General features: G+C 45.2%; 11 protein-coding genes across 12 annotated transcripts; 6 read left to right on the top strand and 5 right to left on the bottom strand.

Annotated features, from left to right (window-relative positions):
* The first annotated feature begins 19 nt into the window (after positions 1-19).
* On the top strand, positions 20-1,252 carry BCIN_02g08500 (hypothetical protein). Its single transcript, XM_001547543.2, has 2 exons — positions 20-303; positions 435-1,252. Exons 1-2 carry the CDS (start codon positions 279-281, stop codon positions 1,034-1,036), a joined length of 627 nt encoding a protein of 208 aa, XP_001547593.1. The 5' UTR covers positions 20-278; the 3' UTR covers positions 1,037-1,252.
* A 58-nt stretch (positions 1,253-1,310) lies between these two features.
* On the bottom strand, positions 1,311-2,596 carry BCIN_02g08490 (hypothetical protein). Its single transcript, XM_001547544.2, has one exon. The coding sequence runs from the start codon at positions 2,339-2,341 to the stop codon at positions 1,400-1,402; it is 942 nt and encodes a 313-aa protein (XP_001547594.2). The 5' UTR covers positions 2,342-2,596; the 3' UTR covers positions 1,311-1,399.
* A 380-nt stretch (positions 2,597-2,976) lies between these two features.
* On the bottom strand, positions 2,977-4,714 carry Bcrba50. Its single transcript, XM_001547545.2, has one exon. It carries the CDS (start codon positions 4,629-4,631, stop codon positions 3,270-3,272), a length of 1,362 nt encoding a protein of 453 aa, XP_001547595.1. The 5' UTR covers positions 4,632-4,714; the 3' UTR covers positions 2,977-3,269.
* A 1,553-nt stretch (positions 4,715-6,267) lies between these two features.
* Positions 6,268-9,249, top strand: Bchpc2. Its single transcript, XM_001547548.2, has 2 exons — positions 6,268-8,592; positions 8,647-9,249. Exons 1-2 carry the CDS (start codon positions 6,902-6,904, stop codon positions 8,945-8,947), a joined length of 1,992 nt encoding a protein of 663 aa, XP_001547598.2. The 5' UTR covers positions 6,268-6,901; the 3' UTR covers positions 8,948-9,249.
* Positions 9,250-9,646: 397 nt separating this feature from the next.
* Positions 9,647-11,322, top strand: BCIN_02g08460 (hypothetical protein). The gene is made up of 3 exons (XM_024691580.1): positions 9,647-10,067; positions 10,215-10,362; positions 10,422-11,322. Exons 1-3 carry the CDS (start codon positions 9,815-9,817, stop codon positions 10,921-10,923), a joined length of 903 nt encoding a protein of 300 aa, XP_024547351.1. The 5' UTR covers positions 9,647-9,814; the 3' UTR covers positions 10,924-11,322.
* A 30-nt stretch (positions 11,323-11,352) lies between these two features.
* On the bottom strand, positions 11,353-13,218 carry BCIN_02g08450 (hypothetical protein). The gene is made up of 3 exons (XM_024691579.1): positions 12,623-13,218; positions 12,029-12,220; positions 11,353-11,788 (listed from the first exon to the last, which is right to left on the bottom strand). The coding sequence occupies exons 1-3, from the start codon at positions 12,632-12,634 to the stop codon at positions 11,645-11,647; spliced, it is 348 nt and encodes a 115-aa protein (XP_024547350.1). The 5' UTR covers positions 12,635-13,218; the 3' UTR covers positions 11,353-11,644.
* Positions 13,219-13,234: 16 nt separating this feature from the next.
* Positions 13,235-15,290, top strand: Bcbsd2. The gene is made up of 3 exons (XM_001547551.2): positions 13,235-13,635; positions 13,732-14,121; positions 14,170-15,290. The coding sequence occupies exons 1-3, from the start codon at positions 13,612-13,614 to the stop codon at positions 14,764-14,766; spliced, it is 1,011 nt and encodes a 336-aa protein (XP_001547601.1). The 5' UTR covers positions 13,235-13,611; the 3' UTR covers positions 14,767-15,290.
* Positions 15,291-15,818: 528 nt separating this feature from the next.
* On the bottom strand, positions 15,819-19,010 carry BCIN_02g08430 (hypothetical protein). The gene is made up of 3 exons (XM_001547552.2): positions 18,679-19,010; positions 18,474-18,621; positions 15,819-18,423 (listed from the first exon to the last, which is right to left on the bottom strand). Exons 1-3 carry the CDS (start codon positions 18,689-18,691, stop codon positions 16,278-16,280), a joined length of 2,307 nt encoding a protein of 768 aa, XP_001547602.1. The 5' UTR covers positions 18,692-19,010; the 3' UTR covers positions 15,819-16,277.
* A 140-nt stretch (positions 19,011-19,150) lies between these two features.
* Positions 19,151-20,191, top strand: Bctma16. Its single transcript, XM_001547553.2, has 4 exons — positions 19,151-19,412; positions 19,468-19,555; positions 19,618-19,751; positions 19,806-20,191. The coding sequence occupies exons 1-4, from the start codon at positions 19,241-19,243 to the stop codon at positions 19,955-19,957; spliced, it is 546 nt and encodes a 181-aa protein (XP_001547603.1). The 5' UTR covers positions 19,151-19,240; the 3' UTR covers positions 19,958-20,191.
* An 87-nt stretch (positions 20,192-20,278) lies between these two features.
* Bcmam33 lies at positions 20,279-21,648 on the top strand. Its single transcript, XM_001547554.2, has 2 exons — positions 20,279-20,749; positions 20,881-21,648. Exons 1-2 carry the CDS (start codon positions 20,394-20,396, stop codon positions 21,389-21,391), a joined length of 867 nt encoding a protein of 288 aa, XP_001547604.2. The 5' UTR covers positions 20,279-20,393; the 3' UTR covers positions 21,392-21,648.
* A 227-nt stretch (positions 21,649-21,875) lies between these two features.
* Positions 21,876-25,023, bottom strand: BCIN_02g08400 (hypothetical protein). 2 transcript variants are annotated; one of them, XM_024691578.1, is made up of 2 exons: positions 24,237-25,023; positions 21,876-24,162 (listed from the first exon to the last, which is right to left on the bottom strand). In XM_024691578.1, the coding sequence occupies exons 1-2, from the start codon at positions 24,331-24,333 to the stop codon at positions 22,709-22,711; spliced, it is 1,551 nt and encodes a 516-aa protein (XP_024547349.1). In that variant the 5' UTR covers positions 24,334-25,023; the 3' UTR covers positions 21,876-22,708. The 2 variants fall into 2 exon arrangements, with proteins under 2 accessions (XP_024547349.1, XP_024547348.1); XM_024691577.1 differs by having other exon boundaries at positions 24,243-25,023.
* Between the last annotated feature and the right edge of the window lie 102 nt (positions 25,024-25,125).

Raw genomic sequence — 25,125 nt, 5'->3', positions numbered from 1 at the left:
AGGTGTGTGATTTCGAGCTGCAGCCAACCCACATGGGAGATGGAGAAGGAATCTGCAAGTTGCCAGGTTTAAAGCAGAAGCTCTGAACTCTTTTGGAACACAAGAAGAGGGAGCTTGTCTCAACACAATACACAAGGAAAAACCACCCGTCCCAAGACGTCCAATACTCATACACGTTAGTCGAAAACTAGCAGTGATGCTTTTTTAACCCCACGGAAATCCAATTCACGACCAAAAGAAACGAAACGAAGAGAGCTCGAGGAGGGAGTTTCCAGAAAATGCGCATAAGGCTACCCTTTGCAGGTAAATCATACTTTAGCTCCCCCTCCTAGTCCCTTGTCCTCCCCTCCTTCTCCACACCAGGCTATCCTATCCATAATCCCTTCCCCATGTTCCCAGAGATCTCCCAAACTAACACCATCGTGTCGCATTAGGAGCATTCCTGTTCCTTCTCCTACTCGCGGGTTATGCGGGTTTAACCTCCATCCAAGTCGACGCGGTCATTAACGACAAAGTCCTGCACACCCTAACCTTCTTCATCCTCACCATCGTCTTCTATTGGATACTTGATACCAGCCGTCGAAGAAACCTCAACTTTACCTTGATAATCTGCACCGGAATTCTTGGAGTCGGCTCCGAATTTCTCCAAGGGTTCTTGCCCAATGGTAGAACCTTTGATTTCTACGATATCGTCGCCAATATCGTGGGCTCGCTAGCGGGCGTTGCATTGTGTAGTTGGTATCATCTACGGATGTTGGAGCGTAAGCGATTGGCAAAGACGTATCATGTTGTACCCGGAGATGAAGAGCAAGATTTGGAATTGGGGGAGGGAGTGGGAGCACAGGAGAGTGGTGTGACCGCGGCGCCCAGGACACTAGATGAAGAAGTTGATAACTGGGATGAGAATATGGAAGATGCATGGGATGAGGATGAGCAAGCAGGCGCCGTGGACAGTGTCGAGGGCGAAGGGTTGAAGACGCCAAGTGCCAGTAGCACTGGTGAAGTCGATGGGGACCCAAAGAAAAGAGCAGATTAAGTTACAATGCAACTTGCTATGATGTTACGGATATGATTGGCTACAACGTAGTTTTATGAGGGAACGAAATTTAAAGCCTCCTTAACGACGAAATATGTTAGGTAATCAAATGTATATTAGACGATATTTCACGCAAAAAAGGAGAAAAGGAAAACACAATGGAAGAAAAATAAGCAACTGGCACAAGTACTCATACCAAAATCTTTGATTCAACCACTATAGCATATTTTCCGAATTGATGAGTGTTTGGGTGCCTATCGACCAGACTCCCTAGTACAGACGCATGATATTGAATACACGCAGCTCTTCATGCATTTCTCCCAGTAGCAACTCTAACAACCACATAATCCTTCTCAAGCCCCATTAAAATATATCACCCATGAATGAACATGCCGCTCCCACATCATGGACATGAAAAATACACTTTGAATATGCCCAAGGTCCAGGGAACGAAGAAGAAACGAGCGGAGTCCCGAAGCTCCCTCCTTTAATAGTCTCCATCCAACTCGATACATCCCTCCACAAATCCGGATGACCAGATTCCATCATCCAGACCTGTTTCTCTGAAAAATCACCCATAGCCAAAAGGCGCATCGCCAATGAGTGGGATACGAACGAACGAAGTTTCGAACCGTCGCTCGTATCCAGATATATCACATGTGCGTATTCTTCATCCAGCGTCAATTCATCATGCATTGCATAGTTTGTGATAAGAACCGTCATGGTATAATCCATCAGCTCTGGGAGTTTGTATTCGTCTCCTAGATCATACAGAATGATGCGACTCCGAAAGGGGATGAGTCCGTCTTCGATATTCAAAGGTGCGTACTTCCCGCAGTAAATCCAGTCGAGAAACAAAGCAAAGGAAGTTGGTTCTTTCCCGCGAAGATTAAAATTCTTGAGCGCGGGTCTCTGCGTAAGAATTTTATCGAAGTATTTGACTTTGGCACGAAGAATGGCCTGGGAGACTTGAAAGGTATGGCGGTTGTGCGGGACATTGCCAACCTTTATTCTAACCAAACTCGGCCCTTTATCCCCCTGTTGAGAATCGTTTAAGTATTGACTCCCCTTCTTACGTATATTCCTTGGAGATTCTACAGAGGCATGTTTTCCTTCTGGGTCTCGACTTTCCTCCAATGGCGGCATGATATTAGCAACGTCAAAGGGCGCCCTTCCCTCCAACAGTGTCATGCCATTCTCTCCATCAGCCACCCAGTTAGCCTTCATCCTACACTCCCACCTCGTCCCCGGTCTCTTCCTCTTCGACTCCACATATTCCATTTCCTCGCCTACCTGTTCGATCATCAACAGCGGTGGGTATGCACGTAGTAGCTTCGTGACTTTCAACGCCCAAGCTGTTGCGGTAGACACTGAATGCTAATGCCATGTAACCAAACCAGACCAGACTATGAAAAGATACCTGTTTTTCCCAAATCCAGAAATATCCTAGAACGACCCACTGACCGACTTTCGGTCAAAACGAAATTATACTCAGCGGTAAAAGGTGAGCACGATTTCTGTCAATACTATTGAATTCCAGAACGAGATGATTCGGTATTCAATGAAGGACACGAGAAGAAATTAAATCAGAAACCAAAACCAAAATCGAGAATAGTATCGAAGGATAATGGGTGTACTTATGACTGGAAACTTTGATAGCAGAAGAGAAAATAAGAAATTAGGATGGAAGGCTTGAAGTAATGAAGAGATACATAAAGTTAAGAAAGAGGTGTGAAATTTCCTACTGTTAAAATTTGGAAAGCGCGACTGCTTGACATGGCGGTTATGACATGAAATGAGAGCCGACTCTGTCGTAATAATTTACGACTGATGGTATGGCATGAAGTGAGTCAAGAGAACTTTGGGATGCAGAAGCTTATATTAGTACCAATTCGCTTTCACCTACCTAGGTACTTGTGGATTTTCAAACCCATGGGATTTGGGCTTCCTATTCCTTCTATTTGTTCTCCCGGAATTTGACTATGCAACAAATGTTCTACATAGACTGGACTATCGTACTATAGGATTTTTGCTGATTTGATAGAATGGGTATCCATATTTGTGGGCGTTTGGACATCGAAAGGATGTTTTGCAAATAATAGGCAGATAGGTATAACACAACCACCTTGATTGCGAATCGTCATCATATTATGATATAAAAACTCATGCTGATTTCCAAGGATCTTTTGCACACATCATAAACATTAGGCCAAAAATCATTTCTCATAACTCATCAATCAGCTTTCCAAATGTGTCCACCACCTTTCTGCCAAAGCCATAAAGCTTCTATCGCGTAGGCTTTGCTGCCTTGGTGCCCCCCCTCGGTATTAGCAGCCTCCTCAAGAGTCTGAACAACTTTACCCTCTTCCACGATTCTCCATAGACCCTTCGGCATCTCAGTACCCGGGTCTCCCCATTCACCTCTGCCTAGCCTGTATAGAAACCTCCCCAGGGTCTGGAATGCAATACACCTTTGAGCTGGAAATGCAGAGCGAGCCAATCTTGCCAATTCCGGAATTGTATACCCAGCAGCTTCAGGAGCCTCACCATGATGATGTAAACCTTTTGTAATTGGCATGGCCCTTGCAATTCTGGGTGGCAACAAGCCTCCTCTAAAATCAAATCGAAGAGCTGAAGCTGCCAAAGCGTCCGCTGCTGGATAATAAGGAGATTCTTGGTCCGCTACCGAACCATGTGTGGGTATTGGTGCCATCCAAGCAAGCTTTGAAGGATCCGCGGGAAGTGATGGATAATACTTCTGGTGTAGATTTTCGAGAAACGAAGGGTCGTTCGGGTCTAAGTCGGGAACAGCGGAAGCAGTAGGGAAATGTATAGATGGTTGAGGAATTTCAGGGACGCTCGAAGCAGGCTCTGATGCTGGTTTTAAATCAATGGGTTTTGTCGGCTCTTCATCTTCTTCAAACCTCACAGACTTTTGAGGCGCAACCGGCTTTCCTTCTGGTTTGGGTGCGGGGGTGGCTTGCTCTTTATCTTCCGGGGGTATAGTTTTGTTCTCACCGTTATTTAGAGATTGGGTCAGAGATGGAGGATCGATTCCGGTATCTCCACGTCCGTCATCAAAATTGGCTCGCTTCAAAAGTCGTTGGATCAAAGAAGGATCTAAAGTAGCGAGTAAGTCTTCTTGTTCCTGCTCAATCTCTTCCTTTGACATAGAGGCTATTCTCATTTTATTCTCCTCGTCTATTCTCTTCCTCTCTTTTTCGATACTAAAATCGTCCTCCTGCGTAGCTGCCTTCTCTGCGCCTGTTGGACGTCCCTGAGAAGGTGGAACTCCGAAAGCATTGGGAGAATCTGCTACCGCTGCATTTGGATTGTCTGCCGCCGAATCGTTTGCATTGCCCGCCCTCTGTTTTTTGAATGCGGACACTCGTACTCTTTTTTTATGTTCGGGAAAACCGGTTGTTGAAGTTTTTAACTGAGGAGCTGTTGGCGGTTTTGTAGAGCGTTCTTTAATATCTGCGACGAAGGGCGAAGTAAATGAAGGGGCATTGTTCGATGGAATCGTGGAAGTTGATTCGATTTCATCCTCATCATCGGAAAGATTCACCGTGAATCTCTCGCCACGAAACTCCATGTTTAAGTATATTCTTGCACGGCGCCGTTGTTTTTGTAGTCTTTTTGTTTCGGTTGTGGGGAAATTAAGATCCGTATGCAAGGCTGCTAGGATATCAAAAAGGTGAACCTCTAAGAAAAAAATAAGGTTATGCGCTAACTCACATTTGACTAGCTGCATTTCACAACATTTATTTCGGGAAGCCATCAGACGTCGAGCAACGAGTGACAACATGTCGACGGGAAACACTGCCAACTCTATCGTTGCATTTTGGGCTCGCGGGTTATGCATGCGAATAACATCCCGACATCAGTGCCAATACAAGGGAGATGGGGAGGTAGGGGTCGTGTACACATGTATTTTCAGACGAATCCACACCATGATCAATCATGGTACGAAGATTTAAAGGGGAAGATGGAGGTTGGACGAGGTACTGGTCCTGCATTTGCCGAAGATGGAGAGATTTCTCTTAGATGCGGAACTGTACATGCGGCTGCACACACGGAGATGCTATCTGATGTTTCCGTTGGATATAACTGGGTATAAAATCACATGCATTAAGTGAACCCCCCCCCCCCCCCCCCCTGGTCAGTTTATCGTACTGTGTAGAGATAGAGAGACGGGGGTGGCGAGAGTCAGTCCGTCAGTCAGTCAGTCAGTCAGCCAGTCCGTCCGTCAGTCCTATTGTTGGAAAAACGGATAATTACTGTTATTAGTATTCTTCAAGCTAACAATAAGGGAGAAGTGATTTATCGAATGATTATTTATGTGGTTATTTATATGGGTATTTGGTATGTGAGATTTAGTTATTTGGGTAGTTGGGTATTTATTAGTTATTTAGTTATTTAGTTATTTAGTTATTTAGTTATTTAGTTATTTAGTTATTTGGCATTTTAGTATTTAGTGATTTATTAGTGATTTCTTTCTTTCCCTCTCTCCCTCTCTCCCTCTCTCCCTCGTCCACCCTCATCCTTATTTTAGGTCATTGTGTTATTGCACCTTAGGTAAGCATCTTTATTTGCCCTTTTCCCCCTTGGGCCCTGAACAAGTGTATCGTCTATTCTCATCGGACCATGCATCGTCGCTCGCAGCGTGGAGATGGAGATGGAGATGGAGATTGTCTTCTTCTGCCCTTCTATCTTCCTTGTCCTCCCGCGCACAGGACGGACTATCTTAATTGCTTCGATGATCCGCAATGGAACACACACCACACACCACACACCACCCAGCACCCAGCACCCACCACCGCTCTTAAACTCCGAACACATACCCCCATGTCCATATGCCCAGACCAAGACCCGGCCGTACCAATGGATGAACGCGAAGGTGGGTAGCAAAAAGCAAAGAAATCGAAACAGAAAGGCTGATTACTTCTGACTAGTGCTACGGCATTCTTGACCAACGAGCGTGGACAGTCGTGCTGCCTCTCTCGCGCGCTCTCTCTCGCTCTCTCTCGCTCTGTCATCTAAAATCGTCGGTCGGTCAGTCAGTCAGTCAGTCAGTCAGTCAGCTACTCAGTCAGTTCACCAGTCCACCAGTCCCATGTTCCGGCAACCGTTCTTTCCCAATCCCATTCATTCCCCTTCCCCTTCTCCTTCCCCTTCCCTCTCTCTGCCTCTCTCTGCCTCTCTCTGCCTTTGCCCTCCACCTCCACCTTGCCTTGCCTTGCCTTGCCTCTCCCACCCGTACCGTACGAGACCAACCAAAAAATAAATAAGAGTTTCTTCTGAAATGGCGTCTGTGAATAATGGGAAATGTCGCTTGTGTTGAATTAAATCCAAAACGTAGCAATGATCAAAGTACAAGAAGTCGAAAATCCCCCTCTCTTCAATCTCCCATATCTAAACACCTTTTCCACACTCTTCTTCAACCCAAACCCTTCTTCTCAATTACACCCAACAATTGGTACCAGTTCAATCCGTCATTCCATCCTTTTCATCAATCATTTTTGACTTTCTATCGATCGCCGTCTCAAAACATTCCCAATAGATACCGATGCGTCTCGACTATTTGTTCCTCCCTCAATCACGTTAACCTCAACTCGCTTGCTGCCAACAACACCCATTTTTCACTTTTTCTCGTCCTCGTGTCAAAATTGAAGCTATTCAGAAGTTCCGCAACGCTTTCGTGCTACGAACGTCACCGCCAACAACAATCACGGGGTACCTCCACGTCACGCCCAAAAAGCAAAACTTCATCGTTGAAACACGTACACTTCGTCCGAGGTCAATAGATGGTGCAATCACGCATTTAAATCCCCAAATCCAATAATTGGCGTTTATTTGTCAAAAATGTCAAATTCTCATCACGTTCGCGGGGTTTCGCCACAGATGGGTTCCAACAACAGCAATTCCGATTTATCATCCCCACCAAGATCCAGTCCCGAGATAGATGACATACAACTTCGTAATGATTCAAATAGCATCACCGTCAACCAATCTAATGGCGTCGGTTCAACGTCAGAAAAGCCAACCCGGAAGAAGGCCGTGAGGAAACCTAGACTAAAGGCCGGTGATGCTAGTTCGGCCACCAATACCGACGCTCCAAAACCTAAAAGAGTACGCAAACCAAGAGACCCTAATGCTCCTCCTTCTGCACGATCACGAAAGCCAAAGGCGACACCTTCCGAAAATGCCAATGGCGGGGAATCATCACGACAAACAAAGATTACTGAGGCTCCGGGAATGCATTTGAGTGATGTTAGTTTCAGCGCCCCTGCAACCCCACCAGTACAGAACGCTATGATTACCGCTTCGGGTCAAAGTGAGGCTATTCCCAAATCTTTCTTTAATTCCGCCCCACCTCAACCAAATCCTCAAGTTCCTCCGCCACAACAGGTACAGCAACAAGTACAGCAACAAGTACAGCAACAAGCACAGCAACAAATCAGTCAACCCCAGTCACAGGTGGCAATACAACAGCCACAACCACAGAGTGCTGTCCGTACGAGTGGTCAAAATTATGATCCGATTAGATCTAATTATGATCCTGTTCGAGAAACCCTCGTCAGTCACCACTCGTACAATAATTCTCAAGGTTCTCCCATTCCACCCCAAGTCCCCAATCGCGCAAGTGCATCGCCTTCCATCGCCAGTCTTGTCGACCCTCCTAATCAGCCATTGACCTCGCCGTCGGCTCACTCGTTTTTAATGCATCAACAACGTCAACAAGACGGACATACTTCCTTACCTGCCTCCCCAATTGTTAACAGGTTAGGCTTATCAGCAATGTCTGAGACAAATAGTCCGCGGCCCTTTGCACCTACCCCAACATTAACCTCACAACCAATGCCTGCTCCAACACCACCTACTGCACCAATTGTTTTGGTGCAAAAGGAACCTCAAGTTTCAAACGGTAATTCCAATAAGAAAGCCGTAACCAACGGAGTATCTGGAACATCAACGCCAAAGCCACCGACGAAGGGCAAAGAGAAAGAGAAAGAAAAAGATATTCTTCTTACCCCGCCGCCACTTCCTGGTTCAGGCCTGATGGGATTGGGAGGCAATGATGGTACGGAGACGCGTGCCCCCACGATTGTTCTGGATATCCCCTTGAATGGCGATGTAAATATTTATGTCAATTTCGCTCGTACGGCCGAGGAGAAATATGGCTGGGATGCTTTACACCCCCGATTGGCAGCTCAACGTGATCGGCTCGCAAGGGTTGCAGCAGCAGGTGCAGCCTTGGAGAGAAATGGCTCCAACAAGGAGAGTGGTGATGAAATGTCACTAGATTCTGAAGGAGAGGGTAGTAATGTTGAGATGGGTGGAATGAGTGATGGGCGAGTGGGTACTGATAGTGGTACAAGGAAAGCTAAGGCTGCTCCCAAGAGAAAGACCAAGGAGGATGAGTACGACAAAGACGACGGCTTTGTTGACGATTCGGAGATGATTTGGGAGGAACAAGCTGCCGCTGTAAATGATGGCTTCTTCGTATATTCTGGTCCTCTCGTTCGAGAGGGTGAGAAACCAACACTCGAGAGGTATGTACCACAAACCATTGATGAAACCCGATGCAGAACTAATTCATTACACAGGGGTGAGGGTCCAGCAAAGAAACCTCGAGTTCGAAAGCCAAAAGCTGCCACTGGCGAGAAAACCACCACAAGTCGTGTCAGTACGGGTGGTAAAGCTGCTGCTACATCAAGCGGAGCGGGTTCTCGTGGTGGGAACACAGCAGCACGTAAAGCTCGTATCACGAAAGCTGATCGTGCACGCATGGAGCAAGAGAAAATTGAACGAGAGCAGATGGGTTCCATGGCTGGTATGCCGGGAGGATATAACACCATACAACTCGCACCGAGTTTGGGAGGAACACCCATGGTTTTTAATCAGTAAGGTCAAATAATGGGATGGATGGCATCTGGCTGGGGTCAATGGACGGGCATATTTTTTTGTAGAGTTTTTTGTTCTTGAAAACATCACTTCCTTGTATGGGCGGAAATGGTTAACTTACCAAGGCGTTGGGAAGGGCGGATCGAAATGCATATGGAGTATTGGGTTGGTTGGGATTTCAATCCATGCGCATACAATACTGGTTGTACATTAGACTGCCTATCTTTGCATGACTGAACAGTTCTATATTTTTTTGACTGTACGAGTATATTGCAGAATCAAAATTCGAGATGTTATAATATTCATTTTGCTGTGCACTTGAGATCTGACGGGATGTTGATTTCATTTTGGTGACCTGGAGAGTTTAGGCGGGTAAATTAAAGCGGCAAGTAGGTAACACTCACGCGGAAAATGTGAGCCAGAGATACAAGTCAACATCATGCATATGGGATACACGAAGACGACTATACTTATGAAGATAGGGATTGTCCTCTGCATTGAATTTATTTATACATTCGCCAACTGTCACTCGGTATCCATAACACTATTGCTACCCAGGTAGTAATACCTAACAAGTGAACTAAGCAGATCCCATTTTCAGCAAAGATCTATCAATCGATAACCCGAAGTACCCCTCCCTAAAAGCGGCCAGCACCGAGCATCGGTTTCAACGAGTCGATTGCATCACAAACCCCAACCCAAGGAATAAAATAAATAAACGCAGGGTACCAAAAAGAAAAAAGTGTTTCCCGCCCGCGTGAATCCCTGTTGGTAGATAGATAGCTCTTTTTGCTCTCCTTGGATAGAGCATAACTTTTGAGTTCGTTTCTTGTATTCGTTATTGCTATTGTCATTCTCACACCACCCACCATGGCCACCACCACAGCCAGCACTTCAGAGCCCCCCAAACAAAGACCCTCGGCGCTGCGCAGCATCATCGCCGGCAGCACGGCGGGCGCCGTCGAAATCGCAATCACGTATCCGTTTGAATTTGCAAAGACGCGGACGCAGCTGAATAGGAGATTGCCCGAGAGCGGGAAGCTGCCGTGGCCGAAGTTTGGGAGCGCCTGGTATGCCGGGTGCACGACGCTGATTATTGGGAATTCGTTGAAGGCGGGGATTAGTATGTGTTTTTTTTTTCTTTTTCGCTTGGGGTTTTGGGGGTTGGAATGGGGATTTGCTTTGGGTGGAAGGGGATGTGAGGGGGAGGGGAGTTGATCTTGTGGGAGAGGTGTGGATGTGAATGAATGCTAATTTCAATTGCAAATAGGATTCGTCGCATTCGATCAATATAAAGCACTACTCCAAGACGCCGATGGAAAGATTTCCGGACCCAGAACTGTAATTGCTGGATTTGGAGCTGGTGTTACGGAGAGTTTACTTGCAGTGACGCCTTTCGAGAGTATCAAAACCACTTTGTAATTCCCTCCTCACCAGTTCTCTATCCTCTCCAAATGAAAATCTAACCCTCTCCCAGAATCGACGACCGCAAATCCGCCAAACCTCGTCTTCGAGGCTTTCTCCACGCCGTTCCCATAATCGCCCGCGAGAGAGGCCTGCGCGGATTCTTCCAAGGTTTCGTCCCCACCACCGCCCGTCAATCTGCCAATTCGGCTGTCCGTTTCGGTTCCTACACTTCGCTGCGTCAGCTCGCGCAATCTTATACCGCGCCCGGGGAAAAACTGGGCGTTTTGTCTACCTTTGGAATCGGGGGGTTGGCAGGTATCATCACGGTTTACGTGACGCAACCGCTCGATACGGTCAAGACGCGCATGCAGAGTATCGAGGCGAGAACGCTGTATAAGAATAGTTTCCACTGCGCGAGTTTGATTGCGAAGAATGAGGGGTTGTTTACATTTTGGAGTGGGGCCTTGCCGAGATTGGGGAGATTGATCTTGAGTGGCGGGATTGTGTTTACGATGTATGAACAGAGTATTGAGTTGATGGGCAGAGTGGATCCGAATGGTAGATTTATCTAGGGGGGTGGCAATGGGGAGGGGAGGGGAGGGGAGGGGAGGGGAGGGGAAGGGAATATGCATCTTGGGGCAAACAGTAAAGAATCGACAGACCTCGTAGAATTCCGTCATCTACCTCGAGGATACCAGCTTGGCAGTGGAATCACAGCTTGCAAGTTTGGATATCTGGGGTTGTAATCTCGGTAGGAGGAATGGAGTGATGAGCTGTGTGCTTTCGTATACACGTACTGTGCAGAGCAAGAGTTGCTATTGCACTTCCTTTACTTTCCTCTCGGGCTCATAGAAAGTAGAAGGGAAGAATGAAAAGGGAAAGAAAGCAAAAATGAGCTTGGCATCTAGCTAGAGATTCAGAGTTTCACGACTCGAGTAAATATGCTTCGATAATTGGATCATGATTCCCCAATGGTGTACCCGTTTGTTTCCCGAGTGATATGGTGATACAAGTACATTTGCACTTGTACAATCATCTCTTCGTTTTTTCATTCCCAGATATCTTTTTATTTATCGAACCCGTTGATTAATCAATCAGTCAGTCAATCAATCAATCAATCAATCAATCTTACTAAACGCCTAGTATTGTATTTACAAAATTCCGTTCATTCCATTCCATTCCCTATTTATATATACATCCATCCTAATTTTCCCCCATACATATATATTTTCCCATGTCCTTTTCATCATCCATCGTCACACTTGTATATTGGCAAGCACAAACCAATTCATCTCATTGAAATCGCAAAGCGCCCTTCCACCTGTTCAGCTGCTGTTGGAACCAGCTCCGATTGGGAGCCTCCTCGAGCTCCTTCACTAGATCGTCGTAGTATGTTGGGTTGCTGGCGGGTTGGAGGGTTTTGCTTGTGAGGGGGTACTAGATTGGGGGTGGGGGGTGTTAGTTGGGTTTTGGGAAGGGGGGGGGGAATGAAAATAAATATAAAGAAATATCCTCCCGCATTTCCCTTCCAAAAAAAAAAAAAAAAAAACTCTCCATCTCCCTCTCTTTTCTTCTCGCCTCCCCCAAAATGTCTCTTTCCCAGATCCCATCTCTCATCTCCTAAAAATAAGAATCGAATCGAATAGGATAGAATAGGATAGAATAAATCAAACGCACCTTTCCCGAATAGCGATTCTCGAGTAAACTATACAGTGCGTTTACCTGGCCCAGCTCTTTCTTTTCACTGAAGGTTCCGGCGGCAGATACGCGTTCGAGACGTCGACGGATGGCGTCTTGGAATTGGGCTTCGGGACGGAGTGCGTCTTTGGGCCAGCGGGAGAGAGCGCGGAGGGTGTGGCGGTAGGCGGGCTGGGGGAGAGGGAGTGTTAGTTGTTGGGTGGTTTAGGGAGGGGAGGGGGGTAAGAGGCAAGAGGAGGGCAACAGGACAGGGAGGCGTGGAGGATAATGCGAATATAGCTTATGCAGAGTAAAAAGTTCAACGAGTCCTCGTCGCATCACTATTCTCTTTCGCCCCATCCCATCCGATGCATCCCCTGCCATGAAGATCTAGACTTCTAGCCCAAGCGAGCACATCTCATCTCATCCCATCTCATAGTACAGTAGCTCGCCCCCGAAACAAAGTTCAGGGATTTGAGTTTCCAAACACCACCACCAACCACCATCACCATCAAAGACCAATACGATAAAATCAAATCAAATCAAATCGAATAAAACACAAACACAAAGGGGAAAGCAAAACCCAAAACTTACCGATTGCGACATGATGTGTGAAATAAATGAAATGCTCTGGAGAATCTTTCGCGTGTCGTGGAATTGGAGGGGGAGAAGTAAAATGGATTTTCAATGCAGATTGTGGGTAGGTAGGTAGGTAGGTACAGGATGCGGTCATTACTTTTTTGCGGAGGGGGTGGTGAAAGGAATGATAGGGTGAGCTAGAGGCTGAGCCTGCGCGTGAGCCTAGAGAGGAATGCAAGTTTTTAGTTCGTTTAATAAGTTATTAGTGGGCAGGTCCATGTTATTTGTCTATTACTGTATGCGCGAGATTTTGGCTACAGCAGCGTGAGCAGGTCCGGGACGCATGGTGAGTGCGGTGCGGTGCGGTGCGGCGCTGCTATATTTGGATGTGATGTGATGTGATGTTAGAGATTGGGTGGGTGGATGGCTGGGTGTGGGGATAGTCGATTGAGGGAAAAGCGATGGCGTGGGTGTAGTGAGTTCGCAGCTGACATAGGAGCAGTGGGCAGGTGATTTGGGGGGCATGATTGGTAAGAGATTATACAGGTATTGGGAATTATGATGGAGGAACTTTAAACACCGATATACGCGTATTTAGGGAGCAATTCTACGAAATATACCATATACGAAATATATCTCTTATTATTACTAATCACGGTTGCTGCTGCGCCTTTTCCCTCCAAAATACACCACCGATTTCTAGCGAATGAATGTGGCGCTACAGATTTATTATGGTTATTACGAGCACCCTCATAAAATCAGAGTACCACCTAACAATCTTGTAACCCATCTCATATCTCAAACAAAGCCGAGAGGACCATCCTTCTCCACGACCTTCTACTTCTTCCTTTAATAATAAACCTCCTGACTCTTCACACAATCACCTTTTTTCTTTTCTTCCTTTCCCCTACTTCACCCTTTACATTCATTCGCCCACAACTCGAGTTTGGTTCCTGGGCCATTTTCCTTTTCTGTCTTATTCGAATCCCCAAATCAATTTTAAGATGAGTTCGCAACGATATGAGAGGGTGCGTAATCCCCACCTATTCCGCGCCACGATTTCAGTAGTGCATGCAATGGTTGCGATTCAAAAAGAGAATAAATACTAACACATCTCAATATAGGTGTCTGCGAACGATGAAGATACCCCTCCGACACCTACATCCCCTCCGCCGTCCTTCCGATCGCGAGGTTCCTCTCCTTCACGACATCACGTAGCGCCTGTCGACCAGAATCTAGCGGATACTTTTGGTGACGACGGATCTGACGATGAGGATAACGATGGAGATGATAGACAACGATTAATGCGTGGAAATCCTTCTTCGTCAACGGAGAGATTGCATGAAGCGACGAGCGATGATCGACCAACTGCTCAGAGAACAGTAACGGCCGTGCCGACATTTGTACCGCCAACGGGTGGAAGGGTTTATGGCGGCGGTTCGGGATCGGATGGTGTTTTTGCGAATCTGAGTGCTAAGCCTGAGAGAGGCGAGAAACAAGAAGAACATCCCCCTGTATGTGTACATATCATTGTGTTGTGAACCCGTACTAATGAAATATAGACATACGAACAAGCCGCCGCAGATGCCGCACCACCATACTGGGAAACCACCATTCTCGCTCCCGGGCTTGGCGGACTAGATGAAGTATATGTCGAAGGCCTTCCAGTTGGCTCCTTATTCTCTTTCATCTGGAACGCTATGATATCCATGTCTTTTCAACTCGTTGGTTTCCTCCTCACATATCTATTACACACCACTCACGCCGCCAAAAATGGATCTCGTGCCGGTCTCGGAATTACGCTTATCCAATACGGTTTCTACATGAAAGGCACGAATAATGTCGTTACGCCACCTTCAGGGGCAAGTGATGCATCATATGCTCAACCGCCCGATCCAAATTCTCATGATTTCGACCCCGACAAGGTTAACGCCGCTGCTACTGCAGGAATGGATTCGGGAAGTGGAGGGATCGGTGATATCGCTAGTAGTGAATGGTTTGCGTACGCATTGATGATTGTTGGATGGTTCATCTTGATTAGAGCGTTTAGCGATTTCATTAGAGCGAGGAGACATGAACAATTGGTGTTACAAAGCCCAGATCGTGGATTACCAGTTCCTATTATTGCGACTGGAGAGGAGAGTGAAACTATTGTTTAGGGACGGATAAATGGATATGGTTGGGTGGGGATATGGACAACTGGAATGATAGGGAAGATATTCTTCACACGTAAAGTAAAGCATAGAAGCTTACCCGGAGTTTACATGGACAGGCTAGGCTAGGATGGATTCAAGAGATTATGGATGGGAGATAGGGAAGGGATTACTTTAAACAAGAATTCCTGATAGGGTTGCTATAACTTTTTTTTTAAAAACTTTTTAAATATCATCTGGTTGGACAAGCGGGCGTTAGATAATCTCATTCTCCCTTTTTCCTTCTTGTATTCTGGTATGGGGGGGGTTTTTTTTTGCTACTGCTTATATCGATACATTAGTGTCGGCTAGCTAAGTAAGGAGTGTGAAGACTGAGTAGATGATGTATCAAGTTGAGATATATAATGAATATATGGGATTTTTACACACTTACAATTGCTCGAGTATAATTACACATATAATTATAGTTTGATATTATCAGATTCACATCCACACCCACATCCACATCAAGATTCACATTAATAAGATCAAGATTCGAGCCAGAGTTCAGGCTCATCGAGTCGAATTTTCAATTTTTTCAAATTCTCAAAATGTTATATTTTCATATTGTGATTAGAGTATAGTTATATATTAATTTTATTATGTATGTATGTATGCATATACATTAATAAAACTTGAAACTTGAAACTTGAGAATTCCAATTTCAAATCCATATTCCAATCCCCTCAAGAGTCTATCTATCTATCTATCTATCTGTCTGTCTGTCTAGACTAACATATCTCAACTTTCACCTTTCAACAAGTGATAGCTATCTGACTTCTCACTCACACTAGACAACCCGGTAGACAACCAACCAACCATCTCAGAATTCTCACCGAGAACCACAAATAAAATATTTACAAGGCTCACCTCGCCCGAGATTTGCCTTTTTCAGATTTTCAATCGCTAGATATTCTTAGAGTCAACTGGGGATTGAGCAAATAGAAGAAAAAACGTTGACGGTACAATACACTCCTCACATTCATTCATCATGACTTCACAGTAAGTTTTTAATTGCATGTCTAAATCAACTATAAATGTATCATTTTGCATTATCGTTTCTCATTCCATCCTAGTAAGTAGTAATCCTAACCATAACTAATAGCCTTATTTGAGGCTCAAAAACAAGAGCAACAGGATATCGTTTTTGCCTTCATCTATTTTCCCATTTCTCTCTTCTCACTTGTAGTGAGAAACACACAATGGATCTTTCTATTACTCCCGACACCAAACACTCTTTTGTAATCCCTCCCATGTCAAAATCCCTGAATTAATCCTTCGCTCCAAACTCCATAATGTAGTAAATCTAACAGTGACAATTAATCCAATAACATATGCTCTTCTGCTGCTGATAGTGTGCGTGTCAATCAAGTTTTCGGCGCCTTCACTCGTAGCATTGTCGATGTGTTCGTATCTTTTCGTAGTGTTGCAGGGTCGTGGTATTATTCATCATATCCGGGTAGGTGTCCTCGGTATCCTTAGCCAGCATATACAAATCGTCCCAAATGGTGGCCGAAACTCTTACTTTGCCCCTCTTCGATAGGCGACAATGGCTCATCCTCTCCCTCGCTGTCTGGTATAATCATATCCTCACTACCCTTTTGATTCAAGGCAGCCTCTTCAATCAAATCGACTGGGGGCAATGGGATGGATGCCGGTTCAACAGCTGCCAATTTTGATTTGCTATTTTTGTTGTTTTCGGGGGAAGAGAGGCCGGATGTCCCACGAAGAAATGCGATAGGACCAGCAGCGAGCAAAGGAGTCATTGGTGGTGTTGGTGGTAGGCTGAAGCGATTGTTGGCGGCAGCACTTAATCGCTGGAGAGGCGTGAGAACAGATCTAGTAGAAGTGGCAAGGGGTTTTTTGGCAGCTACAGTAGGTAACTTTGTTGAAACAGGAATCTTTGATTGGAACTGAGCCGAGGAGGATGGTGTAGTTGAAAGACCTTGGTTGAAAATAGCCTTCGGCGTTCTCAGAGTCGAAGCATCAAAGGAATACTTGCTTTTCAGGCTTGAAAATGGGGTGGATGATTCGGGGATCGGAGATGGTGGTTGCTCAGATGAATTCCTACTGAAGGCCGAAGATTCGAGGCTCGGGACCGTCTCCTGGGAGTCTTCAGCCTGGTTATGCTCGGTTAACGGACTTGTGCTTTGCTGTGAGCCCTGAGTAGATTTGACTGAAGCATCTCTGAAAATATTGATTTTCGGCTGCTTATTTGTCAAGTAATTGTCGACATCTGGAATGCTCATCATCGCTTCCTCAATGGAATCATCCGAGAAGATGGTAATATCTTCCTTCTGCTTATTCTTCTTCTTGGAGACCTTGGTAACACTTGGACTATCATCCTCGAATCCATCTGCAAAGAAACGACTTCGACCAAGTTCCACATTTTGGCCAGCTCCTGGTGTTTGGAGAAAGGAATCGTCTTCACATAGACGAGCACGCTTTTGTGGGCGAGACTCTGTGGGCGAAGCCACTCTTCTTCCAGTCGAAACAGATCTTTGTGGAGTGGGGTGGGGAGGTAATTGAGGCTCAAGATTGGTGGTAGCTCGTTGCAAATGAGGGCGGACTGGTTCAGCAACCCATGTCTCAGGGTTGCGAGAAAGAACCTCCTGTTGGCTACGAGAATGTGTGAAGCAATTGATATCCAGTTCCGCAAGAGGAGTCCGCTTGGCTTTGAAATATGTATCGATTGAAACCCCCTTCTTGAGATCACTTGTGGAGACAGATCTCTTTGAAGCCATGAAAGGATTTGCCATCTTGCTTCTACGCCCAGTGATAATAGGTTGCTTGGTGATGGGGTTCAAATCGCCTTTCGCAACTCCTTGGGCAATTTCTGGTAAAACGTCGTGCCCAATGAATTGGGTTTGATCTTCCGTAAGTGGAAGATCGGGTTGGGTATGAAGCACTAAGGTGAGAGATTGGGGACAGAAAACTCTTTGATGTAAAAAGGTGAATTCGGCTTGGTAAAAAGATTCCAGGTAATTTTTCGGCACGTGAAATTTTCCGTCGAATTGAATCATACGCAGGACTTTTTCAATTGTCTTATGCTTCCGAATCAACCGATACGCTGTCTTTAGCCCCATATTGCTCATACTAGGCAAATAATCGCAGCCACTTAAAATTGCCATTCTTCGAAACTCGGCATCAGACCAGCCTGTCAAGTTAACATCTTTGCAAGCGCAGAAATCGGCCTTGTTGACCTCAATACAATTTCCATACTGATCCAACTTGGTAAGAAGACATTTAGCACCGAATACTAGAAGATCAGAGTCCTCGGATAATATTCCATCAATCACACCTTTTCGCTCCAGGTAGACCATTTGGGCATCGGCTTCATATGGAGCTACAACATATTGTACACCCATCTCTTTCAACTCATCGATAACATGGCGGGCCATCTCAGGAGTCACGTCGACTGCCTTTTGGAATTCCAGGTACGCTTGGGAAGTCTTTCCGGCATTCAATAACTCTTGTCCAAGTCGTTTACTATCTTTCCGACGCTTTTCTCTGTCCTTTTCTGTCGCAGCTTTACTTGGCAAGTAATCCCCATCGAATATCAAGTAGGGAGTGACGCCAAAATGCAGCAGCATTCGTACCCGGTGCATACAATACTCAACATATCTACTTTTTGGGTTAGCTATCTCTTCCCAGGTTTGTCTCGGTCTCCATACTTTCTTGTTGGCTTTCCCATGGCAAGATCCATAGCACATGATACAGTTCCACGATGTAGCCAGCCATAAGCGTCGACCCCAAGGGTTTTGCCCTCGAACTTCTTCAAATTACATGGCTTTTGTATGGATTTGAGCAAAGGGAGAAGACCTATAAGTGGTTAACATGAGAAAACTGGTAGAGTTTATCAATGAATTATGTACATACCACTGATCCCCATATTGACAATAATGCTAGTAACACAAAACAAACAGATCAATAGAGGGAGATTCGAGGAATCATTAGACCATTAACCATGAATTAGATGTCGTAGGGTGGCGAGCAAAGAATGAAACGAATGTATAAGTCAAGACATGAATAAGGGGAAGAGGACACTATTGCTTGTGAGTGTTCAATGGTCGTTGAAGCTGTCGTAGGTTGTTGCGAAGACGTCGATAAGATGTTGATATCAAAGTTCGAAGTCTCAAATGTCCCTCCACTTAAATCTGCATGATAGAAAGAACGCGTGTGGAAGGCGCGTCGAACATCAAGGAACTTCCTTTGGCTTCACTACGGCAACCATGAAATTGATTGGCGGCGCACCCTTTTTTGCAGTCAAGTCTGTGACCTCATATCCCTGCTAGCGTAGAAATCATCAAGCGGGGAATTTTTGCGATAAAGATTCCGATACGGAAAAAAAGTTCAAGAACTGAGCATCTACAACTATACCTGCATACCGTCGAAAATATCAATTTTAATACACTTCGATCAATCAATTCCAACCTTCACAATGCCGAAAAGTCTCAAGAAAACAGCGAAGCATATCTCGAAGAAGAGAGGAGGAGAAGTTACAGCTTTACACGAAGGGTCTCGGGATTCTTTGAGTTTAAGAAGAGCAGGAGGAAGAGATGATAAGTTAGAGCGAATGGCTGCCGAGAGAAAGAGACACAATCGTCCCATATGTATGTACCTCACCCGATGTGTGCAAGCTTCAATCCAATTAACACAATATCATAGTGGAGCGAGCTCTTTATTTCCAAAATGCCATAAAGGAAAACGGAGTGCAGCCACTCGAACTCGATGCGATCCATAGTCTCATAAAAACGTAATGCGGTCCCCCAAACAACCACACCTTCAACGCTTTCCATCTAACCATAATGTATTCAGCTTTGTACACCAAAACGATGAAGAGCTTAATGCTATAAAGAAAGAGCGTCGTCCTGGACGACCTGCGAGCACAAGAGAGGACCTCCTCAAAATCAAAATCGCAGCGGACGAGAAAGAATACGAGAATGGATTCTGTTCGTCAATACTCTACCCGGGAGACTTTTAAGTTAACAACTAACAAGATACAGATCTACCAGACCTCACTGATTCGGACAATGTAATGGCTTTTGCGCTGTGGGAAAAATCCACCTGGTCATATCTCAACACCTTGAAATGGGTGCGCTTGTCGAGCAGTGGTCATATTCAAGAGACTAAATTCCCACCTAAAGGATCTTCATGATTGAGTTAAGTAGAACTGGCGGCGTTAGTGGAGTTTATATCAATACCCAACATTGCGGGAGCAAATTGCGGATGATATGGTTCGGACGATATTGTTGTTATTTGAGCTATGGGGTTTGCATGCTTGAAACTTTGAATAGAGTTGAGACATTCAACAAATCTACAAATAACGAATTTAAAATAATAAAATACATTTCGAGCACATATGGAGCAGTAACTAATACCTAAAACCCCAATCAAATCAATTCTCAGTCTGAAAATACCTTTGTAAAAGCAGCCTATAAAATCTTCTCAAATTTACAAGATCCACCTTTTTTTCCACGCTCAAAAAAAGTTCCCTCAGAGGCGAGCTCAAGTGTAAAATCTTCCAAACCCCAAAGTTTATATCACATCAACCCAAAAAATCAATTCGAATCCAAAGCATAAACATATTCATCATGCTTTCCCTCCGTACTCTCACCCGCTCAGCACCACGAGTTGCCCGCGGTCTCACCAACACCGCCATCAAAACCGCAACCCGACCTTCCCTCCTCAAAGCTGCTTTCCCCGCCTCAAGACTCCAATGCGCATCTGCATTTTCCACTTCGAGCATCAGAGCCAAGTCCGCTGCTCCAGAAAGCGATGCCGAGTTGGTCGAGAAGCTCGCTAGTGAGATCCAAATGGAGGAGGAGATGAAAGAGCATGAGGAACTCCCTACAAGTGTGAAGGATTATATGGAGAATGGCCCTTTTGAGATCCTTGATACCCCTGGCCAGGAAGAAGTTGTTTTGACTAGAAGCTTTGGTGATGAGAAGTACGTTTTTCTATGCTTTTTCTTTCTGGCTACTCTCTTCTATCTACCCGGTTTTCTTTAAACCTTCTTCCCTTCTTCACAACCTTCAAAAAATGAAGAAATCCAAAAACTAACCTCCATCCCACCCACAGAATCCGCGTCTCCTTCTCCATCGCCGACCTCAACGCCTACGACCCCGATGCGGACGAATTCCAAGACCGCGCCATGTCGGACGAAGACCCCAACATCGACCCCGCCGACCCCTCAGAGCTCGACCCTGAAAACCCCTCCGACGCCGAGGGCGAATCCCAAGGCTTCCCCGCCCGCGTAAACATCATTGTTGAGAAGAAAGGCAAAGGTGCGCTCGCCATTGAAACCGTCGCCGAAGATGGCATGATCGTCATCGATAACGTATACTACTATGCTGATGCCGCACACGCCTATGCGAAGACTACCGAGGCCGTCCACCAACGTCAAGACATGTATGTCGGACCTCCCTACGGAAACTTGGATGAGGATTTACAGGTGTTGATGGAGAGATATTTGGATGAGCGGGGAATCAACCAGGCATTGGCGATCTTCGTGCCCGATTATATTGATATGAAAGAACAGAAGGAGTACTTGAGATGGTTGAAGAATGTTAAGGGATTTGTTGAGGCTTAAGTGTCATTCATTGACGCTTAGAGTCCCCGATCTTTAATTATTCCTATTCCCCTCCGTACGAAAAAAGCGTTTCTATTTTGAATTTCCCTCGTTTCCCTTCAATGTTGTTTTCATACCCTTTCCACTCTGCTGGCACCATCTTACCTACAAGCTAGGTACACCTGTATATTATCAGATAGCAAGACTGTCTACACTACGTACGATATGATAGATACGAATGCTATGTAATGAATCTCAAGAGAGATGCTTGATGATTATGACTTTTTTCGCTCGTTTGGTGAAATGTGATTGTGCTATTTGAGTTTCATTGCTTCGTTAGAGGCACCAGTGGTGTGCTTCTCACAGACTCACTATGCTTTATCCCAAGTGCTGTTTTAAGCTAGGAAACTTTCTCAAGCTTCAAATGAGTGAAGCATACAAGTAGTATGACAAGCATCAGTATCAGCAAGTATCAGCAAGTATCAGGCACAGACGTCATAGACTATGCGAAGCAGTAGAAAGACACAATTTTTTACGCTTTTTATTTCGAAATACAAAGTAACATCGCTAATTCTCAATTCGTTGATTCGCTATATCTCATTTGATCCTGTCCCCGATATCAGACTTTATTCCTGGTCTTATTCTCAATCTCAATCTTGTGGTTCTTGTTTTTATCTGCCTAGTAGTAACCTAGCTCAATCACCTAAACCCTACCTATCCGATCATACACCACCCACCCCTATGTACTCCCCAAATCCATTGCAAGCAAGTAAGCGACCAGCAACCAACCAAACCAAATTCCTACCAGTGCAAACCAATCCTGTTCCATTCGATACCCACCAAAACATAGATAGATTGCCCCACCGGCTTGCAGAAAGACAAGGCAAGCAAGAGGAGCAAAAAACAAATATGATAACCCCATCACGCCATGATCGATAAAATGGACGAAGACAGATAGCTAAAGTGGAAGAAAAATTAATCACCGCGTTCTTGTACCTATTCCTCCCATGTCGTAAAAAGGTGTTCGGGCCGAGGAAATCGCAAAAGATGCTAAGAAAATAAAGAAAACATCCAGTGTCAAGAGGACTAAGATAAGCCAGCACAAACGCCCAATGATGCAGAGAGAAACTTTGATCACTGTACAAAAGACATTTAAGGTCTAGGGACTAGTAGAAGGGAACCTTGAAGACCATCGAAGATGGTCGGTATAACATAATCTTCTGGCATACTTGAAAATGGTTGTTGCTCTCACTCCTTGGTCTTTAAAAATTCTTTGCCATCTACCAAGACCAAGTCATGGTTAGCGAAGAAGCTACTAAAGACTAAACAATGTGCGATCTAGAAGTTTGTGCTCCAAGACCATGAGCCATTGGCAAGGTTCTCGGCCGTATCTGCAAGCAGAATGACCCGACGTTTGTTGCAATAGGATGTCTTGTCCATGATTTCAACCTTCAACTTTTGAACTGCAAGTTCCTGAACAGGTTTCTCAAACATTTCTGACAAATTTTCGACAGCCATCTCGAGATCTCTTTGGTTATTTTCGAATAGCTCGGTAAGATTATTGCGCTGAAGATAGAAGGCAAATGCGTAGGTCCATTTAAGAGTTTGACGGCAAGTTTGTAAAGCTTGACTAGCCGAGTTGAGGTATTGAACTTCGATCCAAGATAATCCCGAGGCAGATTGAAGCTGGATCATCTTCTTCTCTGTCTTATGGTAAATATCCTTGTCCAACTTTGCCGACTGTTCATGATTTGCATATCGATTGTAGTAATGCAAATAACGTTCTAAGGACTTTCGAGAGTTGGCCTGAGCATCTCTAGCTTCGGAGCCACTCTTCTCTTCGAATCTATTGCAATTGTACCAGCTTGTACCATGCTCCGACCATAGTCCCATGCACATCCAACAAAACTCGTGTTTGCACTTCCGACATGTCATATGATTGCAACCTCCGTTTTTCTCGATAGTAGAATTACATTCTGGACATTCTTTTGTGTTGGCAGAAATCCAGTTGGCAGTTTCTGAATCATCCGCACACTTCTTCAACCATTTCTTGACCAGTGTACAAGGTGCAGGCTGATGGTCTGCTAAGATGCAACCAAAACAGAAACGATGCTTGCAATCACATACGACTGTTGGGACAACCTTATCGAGATCCTTCTTCTTGATGCCACATTCGATAGCATTTTGACAATCTGGAGCGGGACACCATTTCAAGAATTCTTTATCCTCAACGTATGTTCTAGTAAGGAGTTCGTGATATCGTGATTTCAAATCTGCAGCGACAAGGAGATCCAGAGAGTGGCTATCCATAATTCTTCGGCATCCATCATGTGGACACTGAATACGAGCTGCCTCTCCCTCCTCCTTGATCTTTTGAATCAAGTATTGATTGTAGCAGTTGACGCAGTATCTGTGCCCACATTTCATGGCAAATGATTGTAAGCCGGGTTCGTCCTCACAGCAGATATCGCACACAAAATCCGGTATAACCTCAAGTTTGGGTGGCCCAGATTTACTCGACGCCAAGCCAGCATCATCAAGAACTTTTTTCGGGCGATCCATGTAATCTTCAATCAAACGTTCCTTGTTCCATCTGAAATGCCTCAAGAGAATAGCTGCGTCTTCCTTTCGAATGTCGAGTATCATGTTGACTTCGTTAATAAGTTCGTCCTGCTGACCTTGGACATCCTCGGGATGATGAACCTTGTAGTTAATGTCGAACGTCGCCTTCTTCTTCTGCGAATTATCATCTTTGAAGCTGATGTCTGGTGCTGACTCTTCGAAACCGAACTCTAGATAGCATTAAAAGTATCAGCAATTGTATCAAAGTGGGAGAAGTGATTGTGAGGGGTTTAAGAAAATATACCATTACCATCTTCAGACTCATCCTCATTCTCACTCTCATCCATAAGAACGTCATCTTCACTTGATGCTCCAGACATGAAATCGTCCTCGGAATCCATACCGACACTGTTGCTGTTGGTTTGTGGCGAGGGGAGTGTTACAGGTTTCGCAGAAGATTCTAAAGTTGCTGCTGCTGAGGCGATCCGTTTGTTGGTTCGAGTCTCGTCCTTGTCGTCGTATGATATCGCCTCAGCCGCCTTTCTCTTTTTAGATTGGGAAGAAATGGTGACTGTGAATGGGTCCTTGGCTCGTCAAAGCCGACGAGGTCCTAGGCACACAAGGCTACCGAAGAAAAGTGATCTCGGTGTGGATGACCCTCAAAAGCAAGCAACGAGTCAGGAGTGGCGTGTGGTTGTTAGTGTATGTGACCTGATGATCAAAGTAAGAAATGTTGAGGGATTCGCTGAGACTTTCTCACGTTGTTTGGTGAAAGAAGGAATAGGTGTTGTAAATCAAAGGAGAGATGGCGTGAACAAGTGAGAAGAATGAGGTTGGCCAGAAAGTGTTTAAAAGTGTAGGTTGCAATAAACTTTTAGACTTAAGAAACCTTGGAGGATCGGGAACAAACCAATACAATAGTGTGTAATCAGTTTGAATCAGGGTCGTAGTGGCTCTGCTTTATTATTTGTCTGACTAAGTGTTATAAATCCATGTTACAAGTACTGCGCGTACTGCCACTGTCACTGTCTCTTGAAATGGTGGATGGATCTTGGATCTTGACTCTTGACTCTTGAAGTTCAGGTGTTGGCTGTTATCTAATCAATAGGCAACGGAAGGCAAGGCAAGGCAAGGCAAGGCAGCTACGGCGATGCGCTTGCCCTATTTTGTATTAGCGGATGATGGGAGCGGAC

The sequence above is a fragment of the Botrytis cinerea genome, chromosome 2 (genome assembly GCF_000143535.2).
Source record: "Botrytis cinerea B05.10 chromosome 2, complete sequence".
Classification (NCBI taxonomy): Eukaryota; Fungi; Ascomycota; class Leotiomycetes; order Helotiales; family Sclerotiniaceae; genus Botrytis; species Botrytis cinerea.
Note: the sequence above shows the minus strand (reverse complement) of the source record. Positions and strands in the feature narration are given on the sequence as shown.